The 26,382-nt window shown below is 45.4% G+C and overlaps 1 protein-coding gene across 1 annotated transcript in view; it reads right to left on the reverse strand.

The window, feature by feature from the left end:
* Window positions 1–1,430: 1,430 nt before the first annotated feature.
* Window positions 1,431–26,382, reverse strand: part of LOC137544649 (short transient receptor potential channel 2-like) — a 196,923-nt gene continuing 171,971 nt past the window's right edge. The window contains exons 12-14 of the mRNA XM_068265744.1: window positions 19,406–19,475; window positions 19,152–19,284; window positions 1,431–3,014 (exon numbers count right to left, since the gene is read on the reverse strand). Of these exons, the coding sequence (XP_068121845.1) occupies window positions 2,662–3,014; window positions 19,152–19,284; window positions 19,406–19,475 (556 nt within the window). The 3' untranslated portion in view covers window positions 1,431–2,661. The remainder of the gene's footprint in view (window positions 3,015–19,151; window positions 19,285–19,405; window positions 19,476–26,382) is intronic.

Below are 26,382 nucleotides of genomic sequence, written 5' to 3' on the forward strand. Positions count from 1 at the left end.
TAGAACAACAGTGAAACATGGTGGAGCTTCCTTGCAAGTTTGTGACAACATTTCTGAAAATGGAATTATGGATTGGTAAGAACTAGTGGTATCCTCCACAAAGGAAATTTAGCCCACCATCATGGACTTCATTTGATAGAAAATCATCCCGGTTTAGGAGTACTTTAACCTTTATTATTCTAAAACTGAAATTCCACCTTTGTTGAAAAAAAAAATTGCTATGACATGAATTAGTACACAAGTCATTTTATAATTTATTGTCATTTAATATTATCTTTAATTTTAGTTTGCAGTCCCCTGTTCACATTTAATAAGGCCTCAACTCTTTCAAGAATGAAATCTGTACTACTTCATGCTGTGTGCCAAATAATATACTGTACAATAATGGCCCAGTAAGTCTCCTCTTCCTGCATGTGTAATTAGGTGCAAAAAGCAGAATATTGTGCAACTTTGGAAGAGTAGCACTAATCAGAGAACTGACTCTCTCAATTTGTCAGATTGTAACATAATGGGATAATGGGAGGCACTCAAAAAACAAAAAACTTAAAAACATATTAGAAAGTCGTAGAAAAGTCTTCACCAAAGATGGTTGATGAGATGCAAAAAATTAGGGACTGCATGCAAATTTCATGCAAATTGTCAAGTGCACTTCCTGTTGCTTTGGACCACTTCCAAATTGCATACAGTTTACATGCAGTATCAAACTCCCTCCCAACAAAGGCCAAAAAACCAACACAGTAGATTGATAAACTTTATTAGAGGACTTGTCAGACAGTGGGCCTTATTCAGTTCACTTTTTTTCTCCTGAGTTTTTTCATAGGAGATAATTTTTCATCTTCATTTTAAATTAACTTTTCTGCATTGCATTTTGCTTGCTGGTGGCTTAAATGGTATTTTATTGACCAGGTGGGAAGGTATCACCTAAGAAAAAGCTCAGGAGAAAAAGTTATTTGCATATACTGTATGTAACTAGTGTTGGGCGAACACCTGGATGTTCGGGTTCGGGAAAGTTCGCCGAACATGGCCGCAATGTTCGGCATGTTCGGGCCGAACCCCGAACTCCCCGAACATCCCGCTTTTGGGGGCCCTATGGGGTCGCAGGCATAAGGGGGGAGCATGCCCCGATCGCGGGGGGGGGGGGGTCGGAAATTCCCCCCACCCCCTCCGCTAGCGCTCCCCCCTCTGCCCGCTTCCCCATACAAAAGTTTCAGGAAGTACCGGTCCGGTGGTAGTGGGTGGCTGGCAGTGGGCGGCACTGTGAAGTGAGTGACTGAGGAGGAGGAGTCCGGAGAGTGACGCGTTGAGGGAGGCCGGGCAGCGGGCGGTTCAGCAGTAGTACGCTGCCCGGCCTCCCTCAACGCGTCACTCTCCGGACTCCCGGCGATCGGGGCATGCTCCCCCCTTATGCCTGCGACCCCATAGGGGGGCAGTATTCGGGCGAACAGGGCTCTGTTCGGCCGAACAGGGGCCCTGTTCGGCGGCCAATTAGTAGTTCGGGGCGAACCCGAACTTAAAAGGCCGAACACCATTAGGTGTTCGGCCGAACTCGAACATCACCCGAACAGGGTGATGTTCTGCAGAACCCGAACAGTGGCGAACACTGTTCGCCCAACACTATATGTAACATGTTTCGGGATTGTATCTCAATTTTTCAGGTCTATTTTGTGCCAAAAATGGTGCCACGGAATAGTAAGAGTGCCTCTCGAGCTGAAATTACCCACACCTGCATTTAGTGGTTGCCTACAACCAACCAAGGTTTGAGGGTATTTTATTCATCTACTCATCACATTCTCCGATACATCTAACATGCTACGCTGGTGGCTCTTGATATTGTCTCTTGTTTCTTCCTGTTTTTGGAGACTCACAACCAACAACAAACACATATTCAGGACTTGACTGTCATTCTCTGGTACTAGAAATACCTGGTGAATACCAGTCTAAGAGTGACATCTAGAAATAGACTGTTAACCATTCCATCTACCTCCACGTGGTTCGCAGCTAACACTTTTTTTCTCTCTGGATTCACTACTTGAGCACAGCAGGATAGTCACAATACATTACTACATGAGGTCCTGAGCTTAATATCAATGTCCTGTCCTCCTGAATTCCGTACTCTACAGCATATATATGAATTTCCTGTGTCCCAGGTATCCTCAGAGGGCCTATCCACAGATATCATTGCTTGGGGATCACCATAACCTGTACCCAACTGAACCCACCACCACAACTAAGCTGAACCTTAACATCACTATCTACCCTTTGTCTAATTCCTAACCTTTCCCTTCTCCTGCCCCTAATACTAATCTTTATCCCATCCTTACCACTACGCTACACTGCTAGTGCTAGCTCTAAGCTTACCCCTTTCCCTGGATAACATTAACCCTGACCTTTTAGCTAGCAGTGACCACTTAATCAAAGCCCAACACTAACCCATCTCCCTGTCTAATGGTAAGTCCATCATTAGAAAAATCTATTAACAGATGACCCTAGACTAACCTTAACACTGGCTCAGACTCTGACACTAAACTCCGTTTACTTTTTTTGACACCTTTTACTAGTGATACTTACCACTAAGCATGGAGGTTCCCAGTTGGTAAATATTAAGCCCCAAAATTTACATGGTGTCTAACTATCAGGTGCCAAAATCACCCGTTTCTTTCTTCACATGTCCTCTCCCATTTCTGAATGGTCAATATCCCCATTGTCCCCACTGTGATCTAAGTCATCAGCTGTGGTCATGTCGGAGTACGGAGGACAGTCCTCCTCCGGCAGAATGCTTTTGAAGCTGTCCTGATGCACTGTGACGTCCGATGAATCTTTCCCGGAGCCCATAGAATCATCGTCGTAGTGTTGGAAGCTGTTCTTCACCTTCATGATGTAGCGGCTCAGCACGTTCTCGTTATCTTTGCCGTTAACCATGGCTCCGTTTTCCGATAGGGATCGGCGCAGGTGTTTCACCTCTGACTGGAGGCGGATGACGTTCTTGTTCAGCTCCGTAATTCGGTTGCCGAGATCTGTAGGAATAAATTTGATGGATGTGTCTAAAATCAGTCTCTAATTACACCAGTGTGTCCCATTGCTGAAACCATAATGGTCAACAGGCAATGATGATAGCACAAGCGCGTGTAATTGCAAGGAGCATCCTAACATCCCAACATCATCACATTTTTTTGTATGTTAATAGAGTTCATAAGAAACCTTAAATGCAAAGTTACAGAATTAAGGGGGTTACTATGAAATGATAATGATAGGCGTAGCCTAAATATGTTGGTTCCCCAGCAAATCTCAATAATTCCAATGAAATTGCCCCTCCTCCCCCTCCCCCCCCCCCCCCCCCCCCAATGAGAAAACAAAAAACATATGTAGCACGTGTGTGTTACTCTTGTTTTGTCACTATGGTGCAATAAAATAGTGCTACAATTGCATTTATCCAGGTAGAGACCAAGTCTTTTTCTTCTATCACACAGTAGTCTGACTCAGTCTTGACTCAGACAGGAACTGTCACTGGTGTTTAACTCTTTCAGGCAGTGAAAGAAAAAAAAGAAATACAGCCTAGTTACTCGCGTGCTGTACATACACATGTCTATCTCATCATGTCACATGTCACCTCAGGTATCCTTTATACGTAATTATGATTTGTAAATTCAATTTCGTATTGTGAATCATAATTTCGCCTAATATTTTGCGTAATTTGCGCGTCATTTCGTGCCGACTTTGGCAGTTAATAGCAAAGCCCTCATATATGGTAGTGACACCAAAATTGCTACATACATTAACCACTTGAGGACCTAGGGCTTTCTACCCCTTAAGGACCGGCCACTTTTTTTCCATTCAGACCACTGCAGCTTTCACGGTTTATTGCTCGCTCATACAACCTACCACCTAAATTAATTTTGGCTCCTTTTCTTGTCACTAATAAAGCTTTCTTTTGGTGCTATTTGATTGCTCCTGCGATTTTTACTTTTTATTATATTCATCAAAAAAGACATGAATTTTGGCAAAAAAATGATTTTTTTAACTTTCTGTGCTGACATTTTTCAAATAAAGTAAATTTTCTGTATACATGCAGCGCGAAAAATGTGGACAAACATGTTTTTGATAAAAAAAAACCCATTCAGTGTATATTTATTGGTTTGGGTAAAAGTTATAGCGTTTACAAACTATGGTGCAAAAAGTGAATTTTCCCATTTTCAAGCATCTCTGACTTTTCTGACCCCCTGTCATGTTTCATGAGGGGCTAGAATTCCAGGATAGTATAAATACCCCCCAAATGACCCCATTTTGGAAAGAAGACATCCCAAAGTATTCACTGAGAGGCATAGTGAGTTCATAGAAGATATTATTTTTTGTCACAAGTAAGCGGAAAATGACACTTTGTGAGAAAAAAAAAAAAAAAGTTTCCATTTCTTTTAACTTGCGACAAAAAAAAAATGAAATCTGCCACGGACTCACCATGCCCCTCTCTGAATACCTTGAAGGGTCTACTTTCCAAAATGGGGTCATTTGTGGGGTGGGTTTACTGTCCTGACATTTTGGGGGGTGCTAAATTGTAAGCACCCCTGTAAAGCCTAAAGGTGCTCATTGGACTTTGGACCCCTTAGCGCAGTTAGGCTGCAAAAAAGTGCCACACATGTGGTATTGCCGTACTCAGGAGAAGTAGTATAATGTGTTTTGGGGTGTATTTTTACACATACCCATGCTGGGTGGGAGAAATATCTCTGTAAATGACAATTTGTTAATTTTTTTTACACACAATTGTCCATTTACAGAGATCTTTCTCCCACTCAGCATGGGTATGTGTAAAAATACACCACAAAACACATTATACTACTTCTCCTGAGTACGGCGATACCACATGTGTGGCACTTTTTTGCACCCTAACTGCGCTAAAGGGCCCAAAGTCCAATGAGTACCTTTAGGATTTCACAGGTCATTTTGAGAAATTTCGTTTCAAGACTACTCCTCACGGTTTAGGGCCCCTAAAATGCCAGGGCAGTATAGGAACCCCACAAATGACCTCATTTTAGAAAGAAGACACCCCAAGGTATTCCGTTAGGAGTATGGTGAGTTCATAGAAGATTTTATTTTTTGTCAAAAGTTAGCGGAAAATGACACTTTGTGAAAAAACACAATTAAAATCAATTTCCGCTAACTTTTGACAAAAAATAAAATCTTCTATGAACTCACCATACTCCTAACGGAATACCTTGGGGTGTCTTCTTTCTAAAATGGGGTCATTTGTGGGGTTCCTATACTGCCCTGGCATTTTAGGGGCCCTAAACCGTGAGGAGTAGTCTTGAAACGAAATTTCTCAAAATGACCTGTGAAATCCTAAAGGTACTCATTGGACTTTGGGCCCTTTAGCGCAGTTAGGGTGCAAAAAAGTGCCACACATGTGGTACCGCCGTACTCAGGAGAAGTAGTATAATGTGTTTTGGGGTGTATTTTTACACATACCCATGCTGGGTGGGAGAAATACCTCTGTAAATGGACAATTGTGTGTAAAAAAATCAAAAGATTGTCATTTACAGAGGTATTTCTCCCACCCAGCATGGGTATGTGTAAAAATACACCCCAAAACACATTATACTACTTCTCCTGAGTACGGCGGTACCACATTTGTGGCACTTTTTTGCACCCTAACTGCGCTAAAGGGCCCAAAGTCCAATGAGTACCTTTAGGATTTCACAGGTCATTTTTGTTTCAAGACTACTCCTCACGGTTTAGGGCCCCTAAATTGCCAGGGCAGTGTAGGAACCCCACAAATGACCCCATTTTAGAAAGAAGACACCCCAAGGTATTCCGTTAGGAGTATGGTGAGTTCATAGAAGTTTTTATTTTTTTGTCACAAGTTAGCGGAAATAGATTTTAATAGTTTTTTTTCACAAAGTGTCATTTTCCGCTAACTTGTGACAAAAAATAAAATCTTCTATGAACTCATCATACTCCGTACGGAATACCTTTGGGTGTCTTCTTTCTAGAATGGGGTCATTTGTGGGGTTCCTATACTGCCCTGGCATTTTAGGGGCCCTAAACCGTGAGGAGTAGTCTTGAAACCAAATGTCGCAAAATGACCTGTGAAATCCTAAAGGTACTCATTGGACTTTGGGCCCCTTAGCGTACTTAGGGTGTAAAAATGTGCCACACGTGTGGTACCGCCGTACTCAGGAGAAGTAGTATAATGCGTTTTGGGGTGTATTTTTACACATACCCATGCTAAGTGGGAGAAATATCTCTGTAAATGACAATTGTTTGATTTTTTTACACACAATTGTCCATTTACATAGAAATTTCTCCCACCCAGCATGGGTATGTGTAAAAATACACCCCAAAACACATTATACTACTTTTCCTGAGTACGGCGGTACCACATGTGTGACACTTTTTTGCAGCCTAGGTGCGCTAAGGGGCCCAACGTCCTATTCACAGGTCATTTTGAAGCATTTGTTTTCTAGACTACTCCTCGCGGTTTAGGGCCCCTAAAATGCCAGGGCAGTATAGGAACCCCACAAGTGACCCCATTTTAGAAAGAAGACACCCCAAGGTATTCCGTTAGGTGTATGGCGAGTTCATAGAAGATTTTATTTTTTTGACAAAAAATAAAATCTTCTATGAACTCGTCATACACCTAACAGAATACCTTGGGGTGTCTTTTTTTCTAAAATGGGGTCACTTGTGGGGTTCCTATACCGCCCTGGCATTTTACAGGCCCAAAACCGTGAGTAGTCTGGAAACCAAATGTCTCAAAATGACTGTTCAGGGGTATAAGCATCTGCAAATTTTGATGACAGGTGGTCTATGAGGGGGCGAATTTTGTGGAACCGGTCATAAGCAGGGTGGCCTTTTAGATGACAGGTTGTATTGGGCCTGATCTGATGGATAGGAGTGCTAGGGGGGTGAAAGGAGGTGATTGATGGGTGTCTCAGGGGGTGGTTAGAGGGGAAAATAGATGCAATCAATGCACTGGGGAGGTGATCGGAAGGGGGTCTGAGGGGGATCTGAGGGTTTGGCCGAGTGATCAGGAGCCCACACGGGGCAAATTGGGGCCTGATCTAATGGGTAGGTGTGCTAGGGGGTGACAGGAGGTGATTGATGGGTGTCTCAAGGTGTGATTAGAGGGGGGAATAGATGCAAGCAATGCACTGGCGAGGTGATCAGGGCTGGGGTCTGAGGGCATTCTGAGGGTGTGGGCGGGTGATTGAGTGCCCTAGGGGCAGATAGGGGTCTAATCTGATAGGTGGCAGTGACAGGGGGTGATTGATGGGTAATTAGTGGGTGTTTAGGGTAGAGAATAGATGGAAACACTGCGCTTGAGTGGTGATCTGATGTCGGATCTGCGGGCGATCTATTGGTGTGGGTGGGTGATCAGTTTGCCCGCAAGGGGCAGGTTAGGGGCTGATTGATGGGTGGCAGTGACAGCGGGTGATTGATGGGTGGCAGTGACAGGGGGTGATTGATGGGTGGCAGTGACAGGGGGTGATTGATGGGTGATTGATAGGTGATTGACAGGTAATCAGTGGGTTATTACAGGGGAGAACAGATGTAAATATTGCACTGGCGAATTGATAAGGGGGGGTCTGAGGGCAATCTGAGCGTGTAGGCGGGTGATTGGGTGCCCGCAAGGGGCAGATTAGGGTCTGATCTGATAGGTAACAGTGACAGGTGGTGATAGGGGGTGATTGATGGGTGATTGATGGGTAATTAGTGGGTGTTTAGAGGAGAGAATAGATGTAAACGCTGCGCTTGGGAGGTGATCTGATGTCGGATCTGCGGGCGATCTATTGGTGTGGGTGGGTGATCAGATTGCCCGCAAGGGGCAGGTTAGGGGCTGATTGTTGGGTGGCAGTGACGGGGTGATTGATGGGTGATAGGTGATTGGCAGGTGATTGACAGGTGATCAGTGGGTTATTACAGGGAAGGACAGATGTAATTAATGCACTGGCGAATTGATAAGGGGGGGGGGGGGGGGGGGGTCTGAGGGCAATCTGAGCGTGTGGGCGGGTGATTGGGTGCCCGCAAGGGGCAGATTAGGGTCTGATCTGATAGGTAACAGTGACAGGTGGTGATAGGGGGTGATTGATGGGTGATTGATGGGTAATTAGTGGGTGTTTAGAGAAGATAACAGATGTAAACGATACATTTGGGAGGTAATCTGACGGCGGGTTTGCGGGCGATCTAATGGTGTGGGTGGGTGATCAGATTGCCCGCAAGGGGCAGGTTAGGGGCTGATTGATGGGTGGCAGTGACAGGGGGTGATTGATGGGTGATAGGTGATTGGCAGGTGATTGACAGGTGATCAGTGGGTTATTACAGGGAAGAACAGATGTAATTAATGCACTGGTGAATTGATAAGGGGGGGTCAGAGGGCAATCTGAGCGTGTGGGCGGGTGATTGGGTGCCCGCAAGGGGCAGATTAGGGTCTGATCTGATAGGTAAAAGTGACAGGTGGTGATAGGGGGTGATTGATGGGTGATTGATGGGTAATTAGTGGGTGTTTAGAGGAGAGAATAGATGTAAACAATGGATTTGGGAGGTGATCTGATGTCGGATCTGCGGGCGATCTATTGGTGTGGGGGGGTGATCAGATTGCCCGCAAGGGGCAGGTTAGGGGCTGATTGATGGGTGGCAGTGACAGGGGGTGATTGACGGGTGATTGACGGGTGATTGACAGGTGATTGACAGGTGATCAGGGGGATAGATGCATACAGTAAACAGGGGGGGGTGGTCTGGGGGGGGGGGGGTCTGGGGAGAATCAGGAGGGGGCAGGGAGCAGGGGGGGGGATAAAAAAAAAATAGCGTTGATAGATAGTGACAGGGAGTCATTGATGGGTGATTAGGGGGGTGATTGGGTGCAAACAGGGGTCTGGGGGGTGGGCAGGGGGGGGTCTGATGGGTGCTGTGGTCGATCTGGGGCAGGGGGGGGAGAAATCAGTGTGCTTGGGTGCAGACTAGGGTGGCTGCAGCCTGCCCTGGTGGTACCTCGGACACTGGGACCACCAGGGCAGGAGGCAGCCTGTATAATACACTTTGTAAACATTACAAAGTGTATTATACACTTTGTATGCGGCGATCGCGGGGTTAACATCCCGCCGGCGCTTCCGTATAGCCGGCGGGATGTTGCGGCGGGCGAGCGGTTACAGTAGCCGGCGGAGGATCGTGTCACGGATGACGCGATCGCTCCGCCCATGCCCTTAGAAGGACCGCCGCCTCTGTGGGTGAGCCGGTCCTTCAGGGCTCCACTTCCCGGCCGCCCCTGTGCGTTAGGCGGTCGGGAAGTGGTTAAAGGAGTTATCAGGACAAAAATGAAAAATTAGCTCTACTCACCTGGGGCTTTCTCCAGCCCCTTGCAGCCGACTGTCCCACGCTGTCACCTCCACTCCAACGCTCTTGTTGATCGGTATTCAGGCCGATCACGGGGTCGGCCTTACTGTGGCTGCGCGATGCGCCGATGTCAATCATGGCCACGTGGGCCGTGGCGAACTGCTCAGGCGCAGCAGTTCTGCCCTGATAACTCCTTTAAAGGGAACCTTAACTCTAAAAAAAATGAGTTTTACTTACCTCTGGCATCTACCAGCCCCATGCAGCCATCCTGTGCCCTCGCAGTCACTCATGGCTCCTCTGGTCCCCCGCTGCCAGCTAGTGTCGTTTTTGCTGACTGGGAGTCAGCCGGCCGCCATGCGTACGTTTTTACGCATTCCTGCTGGTGCAGGAAGCTATTGCAGACATGAACAAGTACATTTTTTACGTGTTAAGGGTGTAATGCGTAAAATTTTATGCATCACACCCGTAACGCGTAAAAATGTACTTGTTGATGTCTGCAATAGCTTCCTGCACCAGCAGGAATGCGTAAAAGCATACGCATGGCGGCTGGCTGACTCCCAGTCGGCAAAAACGAAACTAGCTGGCAGCGGGGCACCAGAGGAGCCTCGAGTGACTGCGAGGGCACAGGATGGCTGCATGGGGCTGGTAGATGCCAGAGGTAAGTAAAACTCATTTTTTTTTTTTAGAGTTAAGGTTCCCTTTAACCACTTACCGACCGCCCCACTGCACAGGGGCGGCCAGGAAAGTGGATCCCGCAAGGACCGCTGCATGCACAGAGGCAGCGGTCCTTGTAGGGACATGGGCGGAGCGATCGCATCATCCGTGACGCGATCCTCCGACAGGGACTGGCTCCGCCCCCCTCGCACTGTAACCCGCCGGCCGTTCGGAAACGCCGGCGGGTTACTAGCACCCGGATCGCCGCATACAAAGTGTATAATACACTTTGTAATGTATACAAAGTGTATTATACAGGCTGCCTCCTGCCCTGGTGGTCCCAGTGTCCGAGGGACCACCAGGGCAGGCTGCAGCCACCCTAGTCTGCACCCAAGCACACTGATTTCCCCCCCTGCCCCCTGATCGCCCACAGCACCCCTCAGACCCCCCCCCCTGCCCACCCCCCAGACCACTGTTTGCACCCAATCATCCCCCTAATCACCCATCAATCACTCCCTGTCACCGCTATTTTTTTTTTAATTCCCTGAACTGCCCCCTGCTCCCTCCTGATCACCCCCCACCCCTCAGATTCGCCCCAGCCCCCCCCCCCCCCCCCCCCCCTGTGTACTGTATGCATGCATCCCCCTGATCACCTGTCAATCACCTATCAATCACCCATCAATCACCCCCTGTCACTGCCACCCATCAATCAGCTCCTAACCTGCCCCTTGCGGGCAATCTGATCACCCACCCACACCAATAGATCGCCCGCAGATCCGACGTCCGATCACCTCCCAAGTGCAGTGTTTACATCTGTTCTCTACCCTAAACACCCACTAATTACCCATCAATCACCCCCTATCACCACCTGTCACTGTTACCCATCAGATCAGACCCTAATCTGCCCCTTGCGGGCACCCAACCACCCGCCTACACGCTCAGATTGCCCTCAGACCCCCCCTTATCGATTCGCCAGTGCAATATTTACATCTGTTCTTCCCTGTAATAACCCACTGATCACCTGTCAATCACCCATCAATCACCCCCTATCACTGCCTCCCATCAATCACCCCCTGTCACTGCCACCCATCAATCAGCCCCTAACCTGCCCCTTGCGGGCAATCTGATCACCCACCCACACCAATAGATCGCCCGCAGATCCGACGTCCGATCACCTCCCAAGTGCAGTGTTTACATCTGTTCTCTACCCTAAACACCCACTAATTACCCATCAATCACCCCCTGTCACTGCTACCTATCAGATTAGACCCCTATCTGCCCCTAGGGCACTCAATCACCCGCCCACACCCTCAGAACGCCCTCAGACCCCAGCCCTGATCACCTCGCCAGTGCATTACTTGCATCTATTCCCCCCTCTAATCACACCTTGAGACACCCATCAATCACCTCCTGTTACCCCCTAGCACACCTACCCATCAGATCAGGCCCTAATTTGCCCCGTGTGGGCTCCTGATCACTTGGCCAAACCCTCAGATCCCCCTCAGACCCCCTTCCGATCACCTCCCCAGTGCATTGATTGCATCTATTTTCCACTCTAACCACCCCCTGAGACACCCATCAATCACCTCCTGTCACCCCCCTAGCACTCCTATCCATCAGATCAGGCCCAATACAACCTGCCATCTAAAAGGCCACCCTGCTTATGACCGGTTCCACAAAATTCGCCCCCTCATAGACCACCTGTCATCAAAATTTGCAGATGCTTATACTCCTGAACAGTCATTTTGAGACATTTGGTTTCCAGACTACTCACGGTTTTGGGCCCGTAAAATGCCAGGGCGGTATAGGAACCCCACAAGTGACCCCATTTTAGAAAAAAAGACACCCCAAGGTATTCTGTTAGGTGTATGACAAGTTCATAGAAGATTTTATTTTTTGTCAAAAGTTAGCGGAAATTGATTTTTATTGTTTTTTTTTTCACAAAGTGTCATTTTTCACTAACTTGTGACATAAAATAAAATCTTCTATGAACTCGCCATACACCTAACGGAATACCTTGGGGTGTCTTCTTTCTAAAATGTGGTCACTTGTGGGGTTCCTATACTGCGCTGGCATTTTAGGGGCCCTAAACCGTGAGGAGTAGTCTAGAAAACAAATGCCTCAAAATGACCTGTGAATAGGACGTTGGGTCCCTTAGCACACCTAGGCTGCAAAAAAGTGTCACACATGTGGTACCGCCGTACTCAGGAAAAGTAGTATAATGTGTTTTGGGGTGTATTTTTACACATACCCATGCTGGGTGGGAGAAATCTCTCTGTAAATGGACAATTGTGTGTAAAAAAAATCAAACAATTGTCATTTACAGAGATATTTCTCCCACCCAGCATGGGTATGTGTAAAAATACACCCCAAAACACATTATACTACTTCTCTTGAGTACGGCGGTACCACATGTGTGGCACTTTTTTACACCCTAAGTACGCTAAGGGGCCCAAAGTCCAATGAGTACCTTTAGGTTTTCACAGGTCATTTTGCGACATTTGGTTTCAAGACTACTCCTCACGGTTTAGGGCCCCTAACATGCCAGGGCAGTATAGGAACCCCACAAATGACCCCATTCTAGAAAGAAGACACCCAAAGGTATTCCGTTAGGAGTATGGTGATTTCATAGAAGATTTTATTTTTTGTCACAAGTTAGCGGAAAATGACACTTTGTGAAAAAAAACAATTAAAATCAATTTCCGCTAACTTGTGACAAAAAAATAAAATCTTCTATGAACTCACCATACTCCTAACGGAATACCTTGGGGTGTCTTCTTTCTAAAATGGGGTCATTAGTGGGGTTCCCATACTGCCCTGGCATTTTAGGGGCCCTAAACCGTGAGCAGTAGTCTTGAAACAAAAATGACCTGTGAAATCCTAAAGGTACTCATTGGACTTTGGGCCCCTTAGCGCAGTTAGGGTGCAAAAAAGTGCCACACATGTGGTATCGCCGTACTCAGGAGAAGTAGTATAATGTGTTTTGGGGTGTATTTTTACACATACCCATGCTGAGTGGGAGAAATATCTCTGTAAATGGACAATTGTGTGTAAAAAAAAAATCAAACAATTGTCATTTACAGAGATATTTCTCCCACCCAGCATGGGTATGTGTAAAAATACACCCCAAAACACATTATACTACTTCTCCTGAGTACGGCAATACCACATGCGTGGCACTTTTTTGCAGCCTAACTGCGCTAAGGGGCCCAAAGTCCAATGAACACCTTTAGGCTTTACAGGGGTGCTTACAATTTAGCACCCCCCAAAATGTCAGGACAGTAAACACACCCCAAAAATGACCCCATTTTGGAAAGTAGACACTTCAAGGTATTCAGAGAGGGGCATGGTGAGTCCGTGGCAGATTTCATTTTTTTTTTGTCGCAAGTTAGAAGAAATGGAAACTTTTTTTTTTTTTGTCACAAAGTGTCATTTTCCGCTTACTTGTGACAAAAAATAATATCTTCTATGAACTCACTATGCCTCTCAGTGAATACTTTGGGATGTCTTCTTTCCAAAATGGGGTCATTTGGGGGGTATTTATACTATCCTGGAATTCTAGCATCTCATGAAACATGTCAGGTGGTCAGTAAAGTCAGAGATGCTGGAAAATGGGAAAATTCACTTTTTGCGCCATAGTTTGTAAGCGCTATAACTTTTACCCAAACCAATAAATATAGGCTGAATGGGTTTTTTTTATCAAAAATATGTTTGTCCACATTTTTTGTGCTGCATGTATACAGAAATTTTACTTTATTTGAAAAATGTCAGCACAGAAAGTTAAAAAAATCATTTTTTTGACAAAATTCATATCTTTTTTGATGAATATAATAAAAAGTAAAAATCGCAGCAGCAATCAAATAGCACCAAAAGAAAGCTGTATTAGTGACAAGAAAAGGAGCCAAAATTCATTTAGGTGGTAGGTTGTATGAGCGAGCAATAAACCGTGAAAGCTGCAGTGGTCTGAATGGAAAAAAAGTGCCTGGTCCTTAAGGGGGGGGTAAAGCCCACGGTCCTCAAGTGGTGAAGGAGAGAAGTAAAAAAAAATAATTTTTAAAAAATACCTTAGTTTTTGAGAAAATAGATTTTAAAAATGCAAATAAAAATATTTTTTAAACAAAAAAATGACCGTTTAAAAAACATTTTTCTTTGCATATATAAAATAAATTTTCTTAAAAACGACGTCTTTTTGAAAAATTCTTTTCTTTTGACATGTACCCACTATTCTCCTTAACATATGTAGCAATTTTGGTAGCAATAGCCTGTATGAGGACTTTGCTATTAACCGTCAGCACAAAATGTGGCAAAATTGCGTAAAAATTATGCAAAATTATGAAACATTACTATTACATACAAAATTACAATTTTCTCTGACATTTCGCATTATGATTACGATGCGTAAATGCAAATTTTGATGGGAAATTTCGGCCCACCACTGTTCATTTGCCATGTGCCTACAATCCAGAAGATATAGTGGGTGTATTAACAACCCCAATAGGCATTCCCAGGGGAGTGCCACCTCTAGTTTATGAAGGCCAGAGACCTTTCTGCACTGGCCACCTTCCCTCATCTATTTATGAGTGTTAAAGACTGTATTGGATGACCAAATGACTGGAATAAAGTTTTGTACTTAAGATATGGATGTGTCCTTCTCTTTGTCTATTTTCTACTGACTTCCCATATGCCTCACTGATCCTCTGGGCAACCATGTCCCTTTGGCCAATTCACTGGTTGTCCTATCTCTGACTTTCAAGGTTCCCATTGGTTCAAATCAATGGACAAATAGGAAGCTCCTGTGGAAAATTGCTTATGTAATATCTCCCAATCATGGTTAGGCAATGAAATAATTTTAACCACACAGTCTTTGGAAAATGAAAGATCACAGACCAATTTTACCCCCTTCCATGTATAGAGATGTCGCGAACCTCCGATTTTCGGTTCGCGAACTCTGTTCGCGAACCTCCGCGAAAGGTTCGGTTCGCGAACCGCAATACACTTCAATTGGGAGGCGAACTTTGTAAAAAAGAAAACATTTTGACACCTTGAAAAATGATGGAAAACATGTTTCAAAGGCTCTAATACCTGGAGGCAGACATGATTGATACACATCACTGCTGGAGGACCCGCCCACCCTCCCTCCCTCCCTCCCTCCTCCTCCTCCTCCTCCTCCTCCTCCTCGCTACGTCCTTATACCATTTGACTCAGTTGTCTGCCTACACTAATTAGTTATGGGACAGCTGCTGTGGGCTCCCTCCTCCCTCCTACCGGAGGGAGGAGGGTCTCATCTGCCAGGCAATTCCAGTATTTCAAAAACCAGCTTACATACCATGATAGGGATTTGAACCCAGGCTTCAGTGTATGGTAGGCAACTAACATATCCATTGTACCACCAACACTACTAGCTAAAAGTAGCTAAAAGTAGCTAAAAGTAGCTAAAAGTAGCTAAAAGTAGCTAAAAGTAGCTAAAAGTAGCCTAGCATGTACCATTTATGCTTAATGCAAGAGAAAAATTAAACAAGACAAATAACATTTATATCACACTTTTCTCCTGGCAGACTCAAAGCACCAGAGCTGCAGTAACTAGGGCACACTCTATATAGGCAGTAGCACAGATATGTAGCCAGACATGGCCTTGTATTTTGTGTTCAACGGTTGTCAAGAGAAAAATTAGACAAGAGAGCAGTGTTAGGAAGACTTGCCTAAGGTCTCCGACTGAATAGGTGCTGGCTTGCTGAACAGACAGAGATGAGATTCAAACTCTGGTCTCCTGTGTCAGAGGCAGAGCCATTCACCATTACACCATGCAGCCACTGCTTACAGACATGTAGCCAGACATGGCCTTGTATTTTGTGTTCAACAGTTGTCAAGAGAAAAATTAGACAAGATAGCAGTGTTAGGAAGACTTGCCTAAGGTCTCCGACTGAATAGGTGCTGGCTTACTGAACAGACAGAGAAGAGATTCGAACTCTGGTCTCCTGTGTCAGAGGCAGAGCCATTCACCATTACACCATGCAGCCACTGCTTACAGACATGTAGCCAGACATGGCCTTGTATTTTGTGTTCAACAGTTGTCAAGAGAAAAATTAGACAAGATAGCAGAGTTAGGAAGACTTGCCTAAGGTCTCCTACAGAATTGGTGCTGGCTTACTGAACAGACAGAGACGAGATTTGAACTCTGGTCTCCTGTGTCAGAGGCAGAGCCATTCACCATTACACCATGCAGCCACTGCTTACAGACATGTAGCCAGACATGGCCTTGTATTTTGTGTTCAACAGTTGTCACGAGAAAAATTAGACAAGATATCAGTGTTAGGAAGACTTGCCTAAGGTCTCCGACTGAATAGGTGCTGGCTTACTGAACAGACAGAGACGAGATTCGAACTCTGGTCTCCTGTGTCAGAGGCAGAGCCATTCACCATTACACCATGCAGCCACTGCCATGCAGCAAATTTTCTAGCATTGTAGGAACTGTTAGGGGGATCATAACTGGTGAGTTTCGGGCCCCTAGGCCGAAGAGGTCATAGCCTAGGGTCAAAAAAACCTGTTTATTTGGGCAATTTCAATGATAGTGATGCTGATGTACATAAATCGCTGCCATGGCCGTTAGCAACGTCTGAATTTCACGAAATGTCTCATGCAGGTAGAAGACATATTGTTAGACTTGGATTCCAAAGATGGGGTCCCTACATCTCTGCAAACCAGAGTTACAGGGCTCCAAAATTGGTAAAATCCCCCATAGGCTTTCATTGGGCCTACTATTTACCGTTCCAAAATCTCACACCATTTCAAAGGGCAATGGCTCAGCAGTGGCAAAACTCACCAGTCATGATCCCCCTAAGAGTCCCTACAATGCTAGAAAATTTGGTACTGCTGAGCCATTGCCCTTTGAAAAGATGTGAGATTTTGGAAAGTGAAATAGGGAGGCAATGAAAGTCTATGGGGGATTTTACCAATTTTGGACCCCTGTAACTCTGGTTTGCAGAGATGTAGAGACCCCATCTTTGGAATCCAAGTCTAACAATATGTCTTCTACCTGCATGAGACATTTCGTGACATTCAGACGTTGCTAACGGCCATGGCTGCGATTTATGTACGTCAGCATCACTACCATTGAAATTGCCCAAATAAACAGGTTTTTGTGACCCTAGGCTATGACCTCTTCGGCCTAGGGGCCCGAAACTCACCAGTTATGATCCCCTAACAGTTCCTACAATGCTAGAAAATTTGCCACTGCTGAGCAATTGCCCTTTGAAATGATGTGAGATTTTGGAACTGTAAATAGGAGGCCCAATGAAAGCCTGTGGGGGATTTTACCAATTTTAGACCCCTGTAACTCTGGTTTGCAGAGATGTATGGAACCCATCTTTGGAGCCCAAGTCTAACAATATGTCTTCTACCTGCATGAGACATTTCGTGAAATTCAGACGTTGCTAACGGCCATGGCTGCGATTTTTGTACGTCAGCATCACTACCATTGAAATTGCCCAAATAAACAGGTTTTTGTGACCCTAGGCTATGACCTCTTCGGCCGAGGGGCCCGAAACTCACCAGTTATGATCCCCCTAACAGTTCCTACAATGCTAGAAAATTTGCTGCATGGCAGTGGCTGCATGGTGTAATGGTGAATGGCTCTGCCTCTGACACAGGAGACCAGAGTTCAAATCTCGTCTCTGTCTGTTCAGTAAGCCTACACCTATTCAGTAGGAGACCTTAGGCAAGTCTTCCTAACACTGCTATCTTGTCTAATTTTTCTCTTTACAACTGTTGAACACAAAATACAAGGCCATGTCTGGCTACATGTTTGTAAGCAGTGGCTGCATGGTGTAATGGTGAATGGCTCTGCCTCTGACACAGGAGACCAGAGTTCAAATCTCGTCTCTGTCTGTTCAGTAAGCCAGCACCAATTCAGTAGGAGACCTTAGGCAAGTCTTCCTAACACTGCTCTCTTGTCTAATTTTTCTCTTGACAACTGTTGAACACAAAATACAAGGCCATGTCTGGCTACATATCTGTGCTACTGCCTATAGAGTGTGCCCTAGTGGCTGCAGCTCTGGTGCTTTGAGTCTGCCAGGAGAAAGTGTGATATAAATGTTATTTGTCTTGTCTAATTTTTTTCTTGCATTAAGCATAAATGGTACATGCTATGGTACATGCTAGGCTACTTTCGGCTACTTTCAGCTACTTTCAGCTACTAGTGTTGGTGGTACAATGGATATGTTAGTTGCCTACCATACACTAAGGCCTGGGTTCAAATCCCTATCATGGTATATAAGCTGGTTTTTGAAATACTGGAATTCCCTGGCAGATGAGACCCTCCTCCCTCTGGTAGGTGGGAGGAGGGAGGAACCCACAAACAGGCTAATTAAAATCTCCCTAGCAGAGTGTGTAGCAGCTGTCCATTAACTAATTAGTGTAGGCAGTATAAGGACCTTACTTGGAGGGAGGGGGGGGTGGGCCTCCAGCAGTGTGTATGGCAATAATGTGTCTGCTGGCTGTAATATAAGGAGTCAAAGTTTTGCTCAATAGAGCTTTATGGGGCAAATCGAACTTCCGGGAAAGTTCGCGTTTGGTAGGCGAACGCGAACCCCCGAAGTTCGCCTGGAACCGTTCGCCGGCGAACCGTTCGCTACACCTCTATCCATGTAGTATGAGAGCCATACTCTACACAGTCTATTCTATGGGGCTGCACTCCCAATCAGATAAAATCTTTGCAAGATGCTGAAAACAAGGATGCTGTACACATTCAAAAAAATCAATATCTGCAAAAGATCTGTCCCTGCAAAAGATCCATTCCTGCAAAATGCATTCATAGTCTATGAGATCTGCAGATCCTCATACACACCTTGTTTAACAGACATTCATCTGCAGATCAGATCCACCAGGATGGATCTTCAGATCTGCAGATGATTGTCTGATCTGCAGATTAATGTCTGCTGAATGTGTACAGAATCTTTGTGTGCAGCATCTTGCAAATATTTCTATCTGATGGGGAGTGCAGCTCCATAGAATAGACTGTGTAGAGTATGGCTCTCATACTACATGGAAGGGGGTAAGATTGGTCTGTGATCTTTCATTTTCCAAAGACTATGGTCTGATGTGTGTATGCTCCTTTAGTGTGTGAGTGCAGCAGTCCTTAGTAATGTACCTGTGCTCATGAATAGCTAATAAACTGTTACCTTTGCGTCTGCTTTCCTCAAATTCCCTCCTTGCAGTATCTATGTAGCGCTGGACCAAAGCTTTGATGACCTGCAGGCGGTACGATGAGTGGCTTTCTTCATATATGTCCCCACCAAGAGTTCCGCCATTGGACTAAATGGAAACACAATGTCAGACCACTGGGAACCCAAAATCACATTTCTTATTGAATCAACATAAAATGGCTCAGGTCATTTTCTGTCTGTACAAAATTGGTGTTACGTTTAACACTTACGATGGTGGATATCGGTGGATAATCCGGCTTCTTCTTTGGAATGTAGCAGAACACGATCCGTAAAATGGCCCTGTGGATGAAATGGGAATGTAAATGCCGGAGTTAGTTTCACTTCACTGCTGTAGCTAAACCACGGAATGTCACTGAGCAAAAAATTCCTTCTGAAAGGGAAATCTCCATATTACCTACCATGTATACTCGACTATAAGTCTGGAAATGTAGGTATAACTCACTAAATCAAAGTATAGGGGTCGACGAGTCGGACCTAAATTTCTGAGACATACCCGAGGGATTCAGGGTGGGTTTGCTCCTCTCTCAACCTTTGCAGAGTGAGCCACAGCTGCGAGCATGCTTTATAAGCCCCTCCCACCATCACCTTTTACTTGGGAAAAAACACTACTTTGTATGGCTTAATTTTGATATGATATAGAGAAACCCACCGAGAGCTCACTATAGTGTAATATGTACTGGTAAAGGGAATTCTGAAAGGAAGTAGAAATATACTCACAAACCAGGGTTACCTCCAAGGCAACCACTGTAAATGCAGGTAGGGAGATTAGACCTGTCCCCTCTCAGGATTAAGAAGTCCCTCTATGTAGATCAGAGAAAGAGAGGGGTATGTCACCCCTCCAACCAGGGGTGGACTCAATTGAGGTATAAAGTAAACAGAGGCGCCAAAAGGATAAATATACTAAACATTTAGAAAATTGCTACAGAAGCAGTGGTGGACTTACCTCCCTGAAGCAGACACAAGAACTGTCAATTTCCAAACAGTTGAGAATTTATTGACATGTCAAGCAAAAATGTTTAGTATATTTTATCCTTTTGGCGCCTCTGTTTACTTTATACCTTAGTTTTGATATGAAGAGGTTTTAAGTTGTCCCAATTTACCCAGTGGTACGTGACACTTTCTTCGTAAAGAAAACTCAGGTGTGAAAGTCCTGGCCACAACAATTAACAATGAAAGGGCAGGGGAAAGATACTGGACTAAAATGCTTACTATAGAAGGGGAGTGGATAATGGCTGCACTTGGGGGCCTGGAGGAGGTATTGGCTGCACTTAAAGAACAGCAGGGATTAATGGCGGCAATGCTGTATGCAGTGTGGTTATTAACCCCTCCTGGTTCCTGAATGCAGCCATTAAAGTGTACCTGAGATGAAAGCCATCTCCGGTTCTATACTTACCTGTGGCTTCATTAAGCCCCCTTGAGGCTGCTCAGTTCCTCCTCTTTTCCCCAGGCGGCTCCTGTCCCGGTAGCCTGGCTGAGTCCCGCATGTGCAGCCCGGCCTCGAGCACTCACGTTTCTGGGAGGATTCTGCACCTAGGCATTAGTACTGCACAAGAGCAGAACACTCCCAGCCGCTGAAGCACAACGGGTTAGCCCACGCGGCAGACGAAGCACGACTCGGTCAGGCTACCAGGCCAGGAGCAATCCAGGGAGATGGCGAGGGACTGAGCAGCCTCAAGGGGTATTAAGGAAGGTAAGGATAGAACCTGATGTGTCTTTCATCTCAGGTTCACTTGACTTATGCTTGAGTTATAAAAAATCCGGCTTAAGAGGGTCAAATATTGGAGTCGACTTATACACGAGGTTGGCTCATATTCGAGTATATACAGGTAGTCAATTCACCGCCATCTTGAGTCTTTGATTGACTAAATTTCTTTGTTAGGAAAATTATCACAATGAATGACACAGGATTACAGTTTTTAAATGGTTGCTACCATTGCTTGTAAAAGTAGTGGCTGGATAGTGTACTGGTTAAAGAGAATGGGTACCGATAGCCTAAAAGAAAAGCCAGCTACTTACCTAAAGAGAGGGAAGGTTCAGAGTCCTAATGAGCCTCCCATCTCCCAGTGCCCGTTCCAGCGCTGGCTCCCCCGTAGCAGTATTTGACTAAATTGGTCAAATATTGCTACTTCCGCCGCCGAAGGGAGGTTTTGGAAGTCTTCGGGAATCCGAGTGCTCCCGAAGACGGGCCGCTCGAAACTGCACACGCGCGAATGCCCTCTATCGCGTCATCGCGCATGCGCAGTATGGAGCCGCCTTTCTTCGGGAGGACTCGGCTCCCGAAGACTTCCAAAGTCCCTGCAGCGGGGGATTTAAACGGGGGAGCTGCCGCTGCGATGAGGGCACCGGGAGAGGAGAGGGAAGGCTCATTAGGACACAGAGCCTTCCCTCTTCTTAGGTAAGTAGCTGGCTTTTCTTTTAGGCTATCGGGAAACATTGGCTGTAAAGAGAGTCTGAAGCGAGAATGAATCTCGCTTCAGACCTCATAGATAGCAGGGGCATGCGTGCCCCTGCTAAACCGCCGCTATCGCGCCGCTAAACGGGGGTCCCTTGACCCCCAAATCCCCCTCCGTGCAGCACATCCCCTCTTCCACATAGAGGCAATGCCAAGCAAAAGCTCAGCAGACGCCCGTGTGAACATAGTCTGATATGTTTTTACCTCCTCATACTTCATTAGGACCATCCTTGGCTTTTAGCCAGGACTCTGTTTATCTGCATCAACTGAGCAAGGGGAAGCTTTGCCTGATCCTCCTGCAATAATCCAGGTGAATACTTTTTGGGACTTTTTCAGGCCTTTATCGTGTTGGATTTTGTAGGCACATTTGGCAGAGCAGATGTTGCAAGTCTCCCCCGATGTTCATAACCGATGTCCTTCCTCCTACCTGAAACATGAGGAAGGACCTGGAAGAGATAACCTGGGAGGAGGTATTAGTGAAGTCTGAGAGCACTCTGGCCAGTGGAGCAAAACCATTCAAATATTTACACTGTGACAGCATGCTTGGAACCTCAATGTGAGCAATTTTTATGCAACCTCATCATCAGCAACCGTATATTATGAGGTGCCGCCAAACTGAATCAAATAAAGACTATTTCGATGGGCAAAACATAAAAATATTTTTAAACAAACTATTATCATAGTATAGCCCAGTGGTTCCCAACCTTTTCCGGCCCGGGGAACACTTTCTGACCAAATTTTTCTCCGGGGAACAGCGGGGGTGCGGCCCCGGGGTGTTTGCGCGACCTAGTGGTCAGTGCCGTGCGCAGCAGGCTATGGGGGGGGGGGCTGGGGTGCGGCTGCATAGCTAGCATAGTTGCCCCAGTGTAGTGAGTTTAGTTGCCTCAGTATAGCTAGTATAGTGCCCCAGTATAGCCAGTATAGTGCTCCAGTATAGCCAGTATAGTGCCCCAGTATAGCCAGAATAGTGCCCCAGTATAGCTAGTATAGTGCCCCAGTATAGCCAGTATAGTGCCCCAGTATAGCCAGAATAGTGCCCCAGTATAGCCAGTATAGTGCCCCAGGATAGCGCCCCAGTATAGTGCCCCAGGATAGCCAATATAGTGCCCCGGTATAGCCATTATGGGTAGGTGGTGCCCCCGCTGTTATTACCGTAACAGCTGCCGCTCTCCCCTCTCCGGCGCGTGTGTTTATTCAAGCAGCGTATCTCCCGGCTGCTCTGTGTGATGCGGCAGGAAGCAGGGCAGCGGCTTCCTGTAGCGGCGATATGTATCGCCGTTACTATGGTAACCAAGCCCTGCTTCCTGCGCATCACACACAGAGAAGCCGGGAGATACGCTGCTTGAATAAATACATGCGCTGGAGAGGGGAGAGCGGCCGCTGCTAAGGTAATAACAGCGGCGGCCGCGGGGATGGGCGGGAGGGGGAGAAGAGGACGGCACACCAGGCAACGTCCCGCGGCACACTAGTGTGCCATGGAACACTGGTTGAAAAACGCTGGTATAGCCAATTCTCTAAGCCCTTCTTTCACTGTCATTCTCGACACTATTCCCAGTATTATTGCTTCTTCTGACACATCCCCAAGCACCGCCTCCACAAATACTTCCTCCTCCTAGGGGACACCATCGTATTGGCGGTATAAAGCTAATTATTACTAGGAGTGAACATTTGGATTCTGTTAATTTTAATTTATGCATTCAGAAATCGTAAATTGGAAAAAAGGAATTTCACAGAAATCCGATTAACGGGAACTCTGTCATTTTAGACCAATCACAGAACTCGAAGGCATTGGACCAATCAGAATGCAGAATCCCAATTTTTATTTGTCATTTGTTGCATTCTCTGATGAAAAAAATGATTCACGTAACACTCCTCAAAAATTGGAAAACTGGGAAATCGGAAAAACAGAAATTGGTATTGGCGGAAATTTTTATTTCTTCGTAATCGTAAATGGGCATTTCCAACGATCCCTAATTATTACCACTACCCATGCCTCCCTTTGCCCTGCTCTGACCTTTTTCAGGGGCATCCTAGCCTCTGTGAGTTTGGAACTTTGACTATGTGACTCCGGACACCACTCTGGACCTGCAGGAGGAGAGACACATCTGATACGGGTCGGAGTGGATGAGCAGGAGGAAATTATTATTGATTGCCATTATTGTTTGCACCACACCACTGATGAACAGGAGCTGAAGAAGACCCCCAGCTGGGCCCTCTGAATTATAAGCCTGGTCACAGCTATGACTTATCCAACCCTGTTTCTAACTCTATGGCTCCTGTAGTCTTTGTGAAATCCAGGCAGTAGGCACTGGTCTAAAATCACACTCTGTAGGGATGGGAGAGATCAATTTAGCAGAAAGCCAGGAGGTGCCAAACCATACTTTCTTGGACTGACAGATGCTCCACTGTATCGCCTGAGGAAGTGGGTTGTCCCACAAAATGCATCGCAGTGGAGTTTTGTTTTTAGCTGCATTAATTTTATTATGAACAATAAAGAGATTTTTTTAAAAAACATCCAGGGCCATATGCAATTCACTTTTTCACCCAAGTTTTCTCCTAAGTGATAATTTTCACAACTTGTAAATACAATGCATTTTAAATCACCAATTAAATTAAATAAGTTTGATGGAAGTTTTTCCAATTACTTTTTGGTACTTTTTCAATTGGAAAATGCTGAAAAGTTATTTTACAAAGAAGATTGAAAATTATCTCCTTGGAGAAAACTTAGGTGAAAAGGTGAATTGTACATGGGCCCCAGTGTCCTACTACTTGGAGGTAAGTCCACCTCTACCTCCCTTATAAACATGACATAGTACTTAGTGGAGGGATAAGTCCCCCTTTTTTTCTTCTGCTACAGAGAGCGACTTCTTAACCAGGGTGAGGAGAGGTATCTTTCCCCATCTGCTTACACAGTGGTTGCCTTGGTGGTGACCCACGTTTGTGAGTAGGTTATTTATTTGACGGTAATCTACCTCAACATACTACACTATATTGGGCTCTTGGTTTCTCCTTTTTGTGTGTTTTGCTTCATTAGCAAAAAACGAGTTTGTCCTGGAGCATGCAGGGTGCACGGGCCACGCAGGGGGTGTTATCTCACCTACGCTGCTGTCTCCACCCTACTCTCCTTCTGCAAACTTACTAACACTTCTACCGGAATATCTGTAGAAGTATGAGGATGATAGAGAGCAGCTTGGAGCACATCGGTGAGATGCAGCCTCTTAGTTGAAATAACCCCCTCTGCGAGGCCTACGCAGGCTCCAGGACAATTTTTCTTTTTGCTAGATTGATCTTGCTTATCCTTAAGGTGCGTACACACATGCGACTATAGTCGTTTGAAACGATCGTTCCCCGATTGTTTCAAACGACGATCGTTTAATAAAAAGCAGCCAACGACCATTAAGTCTAACGACGGACGAGCTAGATCGTTAAAAACGAACAATCTAGCTTGGCGGATTTTTCCCAACGACGATCGTTTGCAAAAGTAGTACATCGTTGGAAACGGTCGTTCATACTAGGCTTGACATGCGCATTTCACTATTTTTCCATGGAACTTTTCATTTTTATGTGCAGGCGCAATAGTTGCTTTATGTGATGTAACATTCGTTCTAACGATCTGATCGTTACACACCTTTTAAAACTAACTTTACGTAGGTCGTTCTTTCGTCAATTAAAAGTTTGTTTGTCGTTGACAACGAACGATCGTTGTCGCATGTGTGTACGTAGCTCAACTGACGTATACAAGCTGATCACCGGCCCACCATTCAGACACTCAGCCATTCAATCAATCCCCTAAACTCGAAATCACTCAGAGGAGTTTATCAAATGAATGATTGTGCCACGGCTCTTCCACCCACTCTTTTGTCCCCAGCAGGTTCCTGTAGATTTCCTTTTCTCATCACATTATATCAGTCGGTCAATAGAGACAGATAACGAGATGCCAATCACTTCAGCTTGCATGAAAATGCACTGCAAACTCGCCAGTTTGGAACTAATGGGCCAGTGAGATTCACTTTTTGCTGAATTTGATTGGCAGACAATTTGCATGCAAGTCGGAATTATTCTCATCTCATTGGCCATTTCTATCTACAAACCTACACGGCATGATAGGTGCACAAATGGTCAATATTTACCGCCACATCTGATCACTTATTGATTGATAAAGTAACAGTTCATCAGCCGTTTCCAATCAGTCAGGAGAAAAATTCGCTTCCAATCAATGGTCAGTCTGATGATTCTGATTGGATCTTTTGTCAATTTGATGTGAACATTGGTCCATATTCAATTCTCCTACATTTTCTCCGAGGCAATATTTTCACACCTTATCAATAATGCCTTTTAAGCCACCAACAAGCAAGGTGCTTGTTGGTACTTTTACAACTGCAGAGTGTTGAAAAGTCACTTTAAAGCGGATGCGAGATGAAAAACTAACTATAACAAGTAACTTGTCTATATATCTTATCTAAAGTTTAGATGGTTTACACAGCAAATCTAGCTGCAAACAGTTTTAATAGAATATGATTATTTATTCCTGTGATACAATGACAGCAGCCATGTTGTTTGAAAACATTACACAGAGGCAGGCTTATCTGTATCTTGAGCCATCAGTCTAATCCCCTCTCCTCCTCCCTCCTCCCCTCTGCCTCTGAAATCAATGGCTAGTAACACCTCCCCCTCCTCCTGCCCAGACTGAGCTCCCATGAGCCCTTGCTACTGCCAAGGCTCTCTGAAAACCTG

Source organism: Hyperolius riggenbachi, chromosome 2, assembly GCF_040937935.1.
Source record: "Hyperolius riggenbachi isolate aHypRig1 chromosome 2, aHypRig1.pri, whole genome shotgun sequence".
Taxonomy (NCBI): Eukaryota; Metazoa; Chordata; class Amphibia; order Anura; family Hyperoliidae; genus Hyperolius; species Hyperolius riggenbachi.